Raw genomic sequence first — 11,818 nt, forward strand, 5'->3', positions numbered from 1 at the left:
TAAGTCGTTGAGGTCAAACGTCTCATTCTGACACTGTTGAGTTTCACTGAACTTCACATTAGACAAAATAATCATTGTTTCCTGAAGATGTAAAACATTGTGTCGTCTGGACAAACTCAAGGGCGTTTGGATAATTCTAACAGCAACAGGCTGAATAACATTTAGATAACGAAACACATTATTGAGAGCTTTTTGTTTTCGATCAAGTTTTACTCTCTTTATCTTCAAGTTTTACTATATTGAAAATCAAAAAAACTATCTTTTTTGATTTTCGTGTAAATGTGTATGTCTGTAATTTAACATTACCAATGATTTGGCAAAGTAAAGACTTCCCCATGTTAATAAGGCTACTGGAATCTTGAACTTATAAGTAAAATCCCACCAAAACTGGATAAATCCCAGCAGATTCACACACTGAAGACGATAACCAGCATCAGAAACCAGTCGCCTCCAGCGAACACAATCTGGCCAAACAAACACAAGCCAAGGAGACGTTTGGCCCCCCAGGCAGAGACACTATCAGACCGTAAACACACACACACACACACACACACACACATACACGTTCTGCTGTCCAAACACCTCAGGAGGATCTTCAACAGCTGTGTTGGTCACACTCTTTTTATCACACACACACACACACACACACGCTCTCTCTCTCACACACACTCACACATACACACACAGCTGTGAAGAAGCCGTAAACAGTGCTACTCTGCGACGACACTCGATCAAACAGGTGCTGGCGTTTGCTTTGTGTTGCGAGTCAAAGAAACGTAAACATCTCTGAACTCTGACCTTTGCAAAATCATTCATTACAAATATAAACTCGCCCAGTTTGAGCAGCGCGACGTCAACGTCTGTCTCAACCAATGACGTGAGTTTAGGGCGGGGCTATCTGTTTAACTGACCAATGACGTGAGTTTAGGGCGGGGCTATCTGTTTAACTGACCAATGACGTAAGTTTAGGGCGGGGCTATCTGTTTAACTGGCCAATGACGTGAGTTTAGGGTGGGGCTATCTGTTTAACTGACCAATGACGTGAGTTTAGGGCGGGGCTATCTGTTTAACTGACCAATGACGTGAGTTTAGGGTGGGGCTATCTGTTTAACTGACCAATGACGTGAGTTTAGGGCGGGGCTATCTGTTTAACTGACCAATGACGTGAGTTTAGGGCGGGGCTATCTGTTTAACTGACCAATGACGTGAGTTTAGGGCGGGGCTATCTGTTTAACTGACCAATGACGTGAGTTTAGGGCGGGGCTATCTGTTTAACTGACCAATGACGTGAGTTTAGGGCGGGGCTATCTGTTTAACTGACCAATGACGTAAGTTTAGGGCGGGGCTATCTGTTTAACTGGCCAATGACGTGAGTTTAGGGCGGGGCTATCTGTTTAACTGACCAATGACGTGAGTTTAGGGCGGGGCTATCTGTTTAACTGACCAATGACGTGAGTTTAGGGCGGGGCTATCTGTTTAACTGACCAATGACGTGAGTTTAGGGCGGGGCTATCTGTTTAACTGACCAATAACAGGCGACAAAGAATGATCAGGAAACCTGTTTGAAAACAGTCATTTCTGCATTTCCATAGAGGCCAGAAATAGGTGAAGGTTTAAAAAGAAATGAAGGTTTTTGAAGAAAACATTCCAGGATTGTTCTCCATATAGTGTCTTCAATGGGGTCCAACGGGTCGAAGGTCCAGATGTGAGTTTCAGTGCAGCTTCAAAGTCTCGACACGATCCAGCCGAGGAATAAGAGTCTCATCTAGACAAATCAATTTGGACCTTCGACCCGTTGGACCCCATTGAAGACACTATATGGAGAAACATCCTGGAGTGTGTTCCTCAAAAACCTTCATTTCTTTTCCACTGAAGAAAGAAAGACATGAACATCTTGGATGACGTTCGGGAGAGTAAATTATCAGGAAATTTTAATTCTGAAGTGAACGACTCCTTTAAACGTATTTTTTGTCAAAATTCTTCCTTTTCATCTGATGAATGACCAGCAAACTGTGGCTGTAAAGCTTGAAAGCTCACCTGGGCCCACCCGTCCCCTCAGGTGTGTGTGTGTGTGTCTGTGTCTCTGTCTGTGTGTGTGTGTGTGTATGTGTGTGTGTCTGTGTGTGTGTGTGTGTGTGTGTTTGTGTGTGTGTCACGCCCCTCCCCCGTGGCCTCACTGAACACAGACAAAGGCCTGACTCATCCTCACTGCAGACGAACACACACACACACACACACACACACTCGTCTGCTTCCACTAAACCACATCGCAGGATTCTTTAGTGTTTTTCAGCTGGGGAAACGTGTGGTGATTCAGATTTCTGTGGTTTCAGAGTTTCTGGCACCGCATTTTTTCAGCAATTCCTAATTCCTAATAAATTCCTAAACATTCTTAAACCAAGTTACATTACTGGAGAAGCAAAATGGCTTGGGGAAAAAAAGTGAATTTATGCTTAAAATAAGAGCAAATATCTCCCAATGGGGTCATAAAAGGGAAAACGAGTTTATTTTTCTCACTTCATTTCGATACTTTTTCAGTAATCAAGTCTTAGTGTCTTCAGTAATTCTGCTTCTCCAGTAAATGAATCTTGATTTAAGAATGTTTAATGCTGGAAAACAAGACAGAAACACTGAGGAAGAGCATCATTTTTTGCAGTGCTAAGCGAGTGTTAATATTTCAATAATTTAAAGTCCTCCTGTGGTGAGAATCCAGCTTTTAATGTTGTTTATGTGTGTATGTGGTGTTTTTAATCTGCTTTAAGACAAACCATGTGTAAATTCATAAGTCGACTCCATTGCTGAGTATTTCCTCCTTAAAACTGCAGTGAACCAAAGACAGTCTCAAAAACACGCTTTGAAATCGCTGGTGTTTCTGACGTCACAAACTACCTTGTAACCAATCAGATCAACGTGTGATCGTCAACCAGTGGATCTCTGAGCTGAGTGAGTGAGTGGAGGCGGGGCTCATTTGCATATTCATACAACCGTGCATACTAAATGAGGCGAGGGTGTCGAGTTACATTCAAAATATTTTAAGGCATGAAGACTTTAAAAAAAAACATTTAAATATGTAATTTTGGTGATCAAAGATGAGTTTTAAGGGATACAATTATTGACTACAGGGGGACTTTAACTAATAACGAGTATTTATTAATCTTTGTTAAATTTAGTCAATAAAAATACAACTGTTTATGTTAGTTCAAATCCATTAAATAATATCAACAGATACAACTGCTGATTATAATAACGTATTAGTAAATGCGGAAATGAACAATAACGGTTAATAAATGCTTTAAGTATTTTCATTGTTAGTTCATGTAGCCGTATTGTAATGTGTTAACAATAAAACAAGACAAATAATTATTAAATGCATTTTTATCATCTGCAAAAAAAAACTTTTTTTTAAAAAAACAACAACGTTGAGTTAATCCAGCAGTTTTTGGGTTCGCTGCAGATTTTAATAGTTGTCATTTGCACATGAACACGAGAGCGACCATCATCACATTCATCATCACATTCAGGACTCGTACTGTGGCTGGAATGTGTCCGTCAGATCACGGTGACTGGGTTGTGTGGAATAGTTGTGAGTATTATCAGTGCTGGAATGCTGCGGATTGTTTCTAGTTTTGGGATTAGTGTGTCTCTTGACCTCTCTAGACAAACACTCTTGTGTTCGACGGCCCCCGAGGGCCTGGAATCGCTTCACAACACCACAACTGCTCCTCCATTCACACACACACACACACACACACACACACACACACACACACACTCACACAGGAACCCGGCAGCTAGTGTACAATTAGCACAGCATTCAAGTTAACGACGGGACATAATGGCTGATCTGCCCTGACGGAGGAGGAGGAGGGGTGTAAAAACAGCTTCATTTCTCTGGGAAACGGCACTGTGTTCCTTAACTTCAAATCTCTCCAAAATCAAAACTGCAAAACTACAAATGCTTCTGAAACACAATTATCTCCGGATGTAGAGTTGTGTCACAGATGATGCACAGTACACTATATACTCAACAGTCTAGTGTATGCCTTTTGTAAGGTTATTTTGCTTTAGTGTCGATCGCTCCATTACACAGGTAAAACTGTGACAGGTAAATGCATGAAGAGTAAATTAAGTGCATCATCATGGAATATGAATTGCATTTTTTTTATTTATTTTTTTTCATTGTGAACATATAAAAATAAATTATACTTTGAACCAATTTTTTTTTTTTAAACAGCCAAATGTATCAGTTTTTCTGGTTTGGTTTAAAACTTAAAAAGTTTCGATTTAATAGATTTTCATGCAAAGTAATAGATTATTTATTATCAAGACCATGTTTTTAATTAATATATTTTCTTTAGACATAATACAAAATGCTACTTAATGTAGGTCAAAATAATGATTTTTTTGGCTTTTTACACCATAAACAAAAGCTAAACTAGATATAATATGAAAGTAGAACTTAGAATAAAACTAAATACATCTTATTAGCTTATTAATAAAGGCAACATCAAAATACCTTCCTTTCTATTGTCTTTTCTTTTATCTTCTGTTAAGATATTGCAAACCAAGGTTATTGAAACTAAAACTAAATAACATAAAAAACATTTTCGTTGCTTGGAATTAAATAAACATTAATTAATAAGTCAAAAACGTGTTTTATTTCACCTACTTGCAAATGCAAGTTTAACTTGATGTCCTGAAATAAATAAAACTAAACTAAAAATGAATACAGTCTATACAGACATATTTAAAAATAAAAAAGCAAAAATACCCTTAAAATAACAAATTAAAATGAAAACAGAATTTAAAAATAAAAACTACTTAAAAATATTAATGAAAAATTACTAAAAACTATACTTGAAATAACACTAATGCAAACTGGTATTTGTTATCATATTAGGTAATTATTGTAATCATAAACACTAGTGTTACAGTGTAAAATAGTTAACTGCACGTTGCTATTCTTCTAGTTATTATGTGAATGCATTGACAGGAAACAGTGATTCTGCGGATGAGGAGACGCGGACACAGAGTTAGCATCTGAGCACCAGATTAGCGCAGTCCTACCTGTCGAAGGTCCAGCGTGATCGTGACCCAGTGGAACTGACGCCCGTTCTTGATGCTCGGGCTTTGCCACCACTGGTTAGTGCCGTCGATGGCGTTAGTAATGGGATGTTGCTCTGTTTGAACAGAAAGAAACATGATCTACGGTTAGCGGGAAAAACCACCACGAATGTGCAAGACTACATAGACACTGATGCACCATGAATTAACTAGACACGTTATAGTTCACCCAAAAATGAAAATTAGCCCAAGATGCACTTTTATGATGGACAGATGCACTTTTATCATGGATAGATGCACTTTTATCATGGATAATGCATTTTTATGATGGATAGATGCACTTTTATCATGGACAGATGCACTTTTATCGTGGATAGATGCACTTTTATCATGGATAATGCATTTTTATGATGGATAGATGCACTTTTATCATGGATAGATGCACTTTTATCATGGATAATGCATTTTTATGATGGATAGATGCACTTTTATCATGGATAGATGCACTTTTATCATGGATAAATGCACTTTTATCATGGATAGATGCACTTTTATCATGGATAGATGCACTTTTATCATGGATAGATGCACTTATGATGGACTTCAGAACAGAAACGGCCATTCACTGCCATTATAAAGCTTGGTAGAGTCAGGACATTTTTTAATATAACTCTGATTGTGTTCGTCTGAAAGAAGAATGTCTTATACATGTCTCTTGACGGTGAGTAAATCATGGGCTAATTTTCATTTTTGGGTGAATATCCCTTTAACAAAGATTAATAAACACTGTAACAAATGTATTACTCATTGTTACGTATTGTTAGTTAATGCATGAACTAAAGGGACTTTTATTGTAAAGTGTTGCTGATTAATGTAGTTTAAGCCTTTGGGATTCTGTTACCTTTGGGATTCTGGCTGCTAGCGTCACAGAGCCGGCACTGAGGGTTACGGATTCGTCTTCCGGGAACGTGTTCCACTAGTTTACAGTACATCTCGGGAGCGGGATCGCCACAGGTCGCGTTGGTGGAGATTTCGGCATTACTGGCGAGGTTCAGGATAGCGGGAAACAGACCTGGAATGACAGATGGAAAATGTTTAAAGAGGAACTATAATGCACTCAAAGTCTTGATGTTGTTTCAGGCTCTACTAGAACAGGTTTTCCTGCTTGAATGTTGATTATTCTCCTCATATTCTCCATTGTTGCGGCTCCTCTCTTCCCAGTCTGTCAGTAACGCTCTGTTCACTTCCTGTCTCTATGAAGCCCCTCCTCCTGAAAAGCACACTGTGCTCTGATTGGTCGGCTGGAGCAGTGTGTTGTGATTGGTCGAGTGCTTCGAGTGTGTTTGGGAAATGTCCCGCCCCTTACCATAACCGCCAGTTTAAAACACTAACTAACTCAACCAGGCCCCGCCCCTTTATTCTGCGCATGAATTATTATAATGAGGAATATTGTGATGTGTTCGTTCCCGAGAGAAACTCAAGACTACAATGAGTTCAGGAACACTGACACTGATATAGAGAAGAGCTGGAGCTTCTTCATGATCAAACAGCAGCATCACACACTGAAGAAAGTTAAAGACATCATAGAGCTGTTTAATAACTCAGCGTTTAAGAGGCAATTGTTCAGAACTGCTCAACCTTCTCTTTCTCTCTTTGAAGAGCGATCCATCATCCGCCCTCGTGTCTGTGTGCCGCCATTCATGGCACAAATAACTACGCTTTGGACACTAGACAAAAGCAGTCATCAATTCTCATGAGCAGATAACCATCATCCTCTGCTGACCGGTCATTACTGACAGCAAAGAGTTCAAAGAGAGGAACCGTGAAGATCAAGAAGATCAAGAGGTCAAACTCTTCATCATACATGCATCTGATTATTGTTTTTATCATGTATAATCACTGGTTTATACAAGCAACAAGCCCTTCCAGGCTGTGTTTTACACTGATTTTACCATAGTAAAAGGGTTTTAGGGCCTTTAGTGCTGCTAATTTCTGTGCATCACCAAACGATCTCAATGACACTGAATATCAGCTTGTGTGTGTTGAGTGTGTGTCACCGGCAGACGGTGTGTGTCTCGGGGGAGTCGTGGCTCTGAATGGACCCCAGTGGTGCTGAACACACACACACACACACACACACACTTCAAACGCTCGGCAGATAAAGACACGCTGAAGACTGAAGTCATTACGGCACATCTGGCCTGCGTTTGCATGTGACACACACGCTGAGAACACACACACATCTGTCTGCTGCTAACTCCTCAATCTTCTTTACACAACTAAACTAAGAAGTGAATTAGATGTTCATAAGACAGATGCACTTTCATGGTTAAGAGATCAAGACAAACAGCTCATATATTCACCCAGATCACATTATACACTGCAAAAAATGCTTTTCTTACTCAGTATTTTTGTCTTGTTTCCAGTCCAAATATGTAAAAATTCTTAAATCAAGATGAATTTACTAGATGAGTAAAATGGTTTAAGATATTATGTGTTGTTTTCTGGGGATGAAAATCAAAATGAAGTGAGTTTTTGCTTAAAACAAGCAAAATGATCTGCCAATGTGGAAAGAAAAAGAAACAATTCAAACAGAAAAAATATTATTTTTCTTTCTACATTGGCAGATAATTTTGCTTGTTTTAAGCAAAAACTCACTTCATTCCCAGAAAACAACACATAATATCTTAAACCATTTTACTCATCTAGTAAATGCATCTCGATGTAAGAATTTGTAGATATTTGAACTGGAAACAAGACAAAAATACTGAGTAAGAAAAGCATTTCTTGCTGTGACGCTCCACACGGGCTCAGATTTCTCCCTAGATCTGGGAATGTTTTAAGAAGGAGCTGATCTCCTGAATCGTGTCTAGAAGAAGCATTTGAAGTGGCATGCATTGGTGATGAGATCAGCAGAGACTGCGAATCAAAGCGTCTGGATGAAGCGGCTCCGGGACAGAACAGGAGATCTGCTGGATTTGCATGTGAACGGAGTCTGTAATCAGATGCAAGCGGAGCTGATAAGAACCTCACAATGTGATTCAGTCAATCCAGCGTGAAATGCAGATGATTAGAAATCTCACACTTACAGAGCGATCGAAGCAGAAAAAGACAAACAGATGCAGCCACTATATATATATGTTACATGATACATTTCTAAATGTGAACATGTAGTTTGAAATGATTCTGGAAACAAGTGATACTTTAAAAAACAAACAAACAAATGTATCAGTTTTTCTCAAATTTGGTTTGCTTCAAACCTTAACTTTTGATTTTATATATTTTCCCCAAAGACAAAAACATTCATAAAAAGTAAAAAGATTATTTATTATCAAAACCATGCACTTAATTAATATTTTTGTGTGGCTTTTTACACCATAAACAAACACCAAAAACACTTTAGAATAAAACTAAAAACATCTTGTTAGCTAATATTAAATTATTTTTACTTACTATAAATAAAGGCAACATCAAAAGACATTCATTTCTATGGTCTTTTGTTAAGATGTTGCAAACCAAGGTTATTATAGTTAACTGAAAAACTATAAAACTACTTAAATAAACAATTAAGTAAAAAAAATATATATTTTTTTAGTTGCAAATTTAAGTTTTTATCTTGATGTACTGAAATAAAAATTTATACAAACTACACAGACATATATCACTTCTTCGCCTGCTCTGGATCTAGAACTAGAAGTCTATTAAAGTTTAAATAACGCAAATGGCCTCGTGTTATTTATGAGAATGAGTCCCACTGAGAGGCTTTCATGACCAGTTAACTAACGCCGCTCACCAGAACTAAACCCTCCAGGATTAGCCGTTAATGGACCGGGACAGGAGTCTCACGTGACCCACACATTCAGCACAAAGAACACACACGGATCAGATGAAAGTTCAGTCGATAAGGTTTCACAGGACTGAGGTGTAAGCGGACACTCGCTGCTTTACGGCTCACAGATAAACTACATTAGTGGCTTCCTGACCTCAACGTGTTCAACAAACCTGCGGGTGACAAACCTCGTTAATGTGGCAAATGCTCAACTATCACTGCAAATATCCAAAGCAAAAGTTAACATCGTCCTCATGGAACGATCACTTGCTGTGTGTTGATTGAATTAGGCCATTTGAAGCATTTAACAGCTGAGCACTGTTACTAATGTAACAAAATATCAGTGCTTTTGCGGTTACACTTTATTTGAAGGTTACATTGTTACAGTGTAATTATATATTTAAGTACTGAGTAATATTAATTAACTACATGTACTTACTATAGTGTTAGGATAGGATTAGGGTTTGGTTGAGGGTTAGTTGCATGTAATTATGCATAATTTACTGTTATTACTATGGTAAGTACATGTAACAAGGACACTGTAATATAAAGTGTTACCTCTTTTGCTACTAAGTAACTATTAACACTTAAGCACATTTAATTGTTTAATTCATCACCCTATCTATAAAAGAAGTAAAACACACTTACAGTCACGTCCCCTGTAACTTTTACTACCACTAACCAAACAATACTATAGTTTTACCATGATTTTATGGACATGTACCATGGAAATACTATGTTTTGCACATCTATTCTGGAAATTCCACAGTTTTATCATAATTTTACCATGATATCACCAAAGTACTGAACAGATTTTAAAGAATATCCTGCAGTAAATACTAAATCTGAACACATGGGAAGAGAGTAAATGCACACACTGAGCAGAATAAAGAGTTGAGTTCTACGCTCAAATCTAAAATCTTATATTTTCAATATTATTATTTACACAGTTTTAAAAATAAAACAATAAAAACACCGTAGATTAATCTATGAGCACAGATGTGTGTGTGTGTGTGTGTGTGTGTGTTTATGTGAGTTTACCTCTCTGCTGAGCCTGAACGCAAATCAGTGATGCGAAAACCACAGCAATCGGCCACAGCATCTTCATCTTCATCTTCCTCTTCTCTAAAATAACTCAACTCATAAACTACTAAATCGAACTGAAATCATCAGAGTTTTGTTTAGATGTCCATTGGCTGGCTCTGCTCCCCTCTCTCTCTCTCTCTCTCTCTCTCTCATTCAAACTTTAGTCTCTTTTCTCTTTCATTCAGTCCCGCTACATTGTATTCCACTGGAATGTACCATGAGTTTAGGGGGGATGGGGTCCCGCTGGAATGTACCACGTGTTCATGCGAGGGGTCATTTTGGTTAACCTATTTTCGCCTCAAACTTTGTTGAGGAAAGTTTCGCTATGAGACTAACTATTTTTTATCTGCTGGACGAAAAAAAAGTGAAATAATCCCACAGATATATTATAGTAAACAAGTCAAGACAACATTAAAAGCTGCGGCACGAAATATTTACAGGCCACGCTAGCAACTCCATAGCAACGCACTAAAGGTCACTGCTTTCTTCAGCTATTACTTTATTTTAATCATTAACGCCACGGTATAGGCCTAAATAGGCCTACTATATAAATTAGGTATTATTATTGTTAGTTGTTATAATATCAGAAATTTACATCTGCACACCCAATGCCTCGAATCGTTACTGTACCTTTTGCAATGTTTACGCTTTACTCAGGTAGGCTATAAATGTTTATATCGATTTTTTTAATAAACACTTTTATTTCGACTCATTTCTGCAGACTGTTTCGTAACATTTGCGACTGCAACCCGCAAAAAATATAACAAGTAAAATCGGAGGGAAAGTGCCGCGAGTCAGTGATAGAGATCCGATTCGCGATTGAATCACTGATTCGAATCCTCATTTCGCGAATCATGAGTCAGAATCTATGACCAGGTGCAATGAATCTCCACTGCGAGATGTAATGAGAAGCTGTTCTTGTAAGTTCCATTCCGTGTTTAATGATTTTAAACAAGTCAAGGATTTAAAAAATGTAATGCCTTTTGGCTTAAGAATTATAAATGGTGTGCGAAGTTTTGTAAATGCGAACCATCCCGTCTTTCCCAGAGTCGTTTGTATTTGTAATGAGTAACAACTAATATGTGGTTGGCATTTAATCAAAGTGCCCTGTATGAATCAGTAATAATCAGATGCACTTAAAACATTATTATCAGTATCTTAACGAAACAATTTTTTTATATTTTCGGAAAAAATGACAGGGGTTGCTATGCAGTTGCTATTTGCTAAGGTGTTCCCGCCAGTTTTACTGTTTTGCTGCTAGGGTGTTCTGGGTGGTTTCTAGGGAGTTGCTGTTTTCTGTGAGTCAGCGCGTTGCTATCCTGTTGGTAGGGTGTTGCTAGGTTGTGACATACTGGCCAAAGGTTGTGACAAATCAGCCCACCCCGTTTAATATCAGTTTCTTTAATACCTTTACTTATATATTCCTCATAAGTTACTTGAGTAAATTTCAATAATCAAAACTTTACTGTTTTCTCAAGTATGACGATTGGATAGGCTACTTTATACAACGAGTTTTATTGGTGATTGCAATTCAATAATATTAAAGTATCACTATAATCATTGATTTCTGTCCTTTCTTGTTTAACTTCTCTAACTATCTTCTTACAGCTTGAACATTTTCCTTCATGAAAATCCAAATAAAGTTTCTCTATCTTTCCTGTATTTCAAAAAGTAGAGCAAACGCCAAGGTCAAGGGTTCGAGTCCCAGACAGCGAATGCATGAACTGATAACATCTAAACCTGGAGTGCAATGTAACTTTAGATAAAAACATCTGCCAAATTCATTAATGAAAATGCTGATGTATATTTTTGTTTGTTACATCTTCTGGTTTAACGCTT

The 11,818-nt window shown here is 37.9% G+C and overlaps 1 protein-coding gene across 1 annotated transcript in view; it reads right to left on the reverse strand.

Annotated features, from left to right (window-relative positions):
- The window catches only part of lama1 (laminin, alpha 1), a 53,202-nt gene extending 43,112 nt beyond the window's left edge, over window positions 1–10,090 (reverse strand). Inside the window, exons 1-3 of the mRNA XM_084103547.1 lie at window positions 9,935–10,090; window positions 5,966–6,136; window positions 5,068–5,180 (exon numbers count right to left, since the gene is read on the reverse strand). Coding sequence (XP_083959673.1) covers window positions 5,068–5,180; window positions 5,966–6,136; window positions 9,935–10,007 — 357 coding nt within the window. The 5' untranslated portion in view covers window positions 10,008–10,090. The remainder of the gene's footprint in view (window positions 1–5,067; window positions 5,181–5,965; window positions 6,137–9,934) is intronic.
- Window positions 10,091–11,818: the final 1,728 nt, after the last annotated feature.

The sequence above is a fragment of the Abramis brama genome (assembly GCF_963993115.1).
Source record: "Abramis brama genome assembly, chromosome: 24".
Taxonomy (NCBI): Eukaryota; Metazoa; Chordata; class Actinopteri; order Cypriniformes; family Leuciscidae; genus Abramis; species Abramis brama.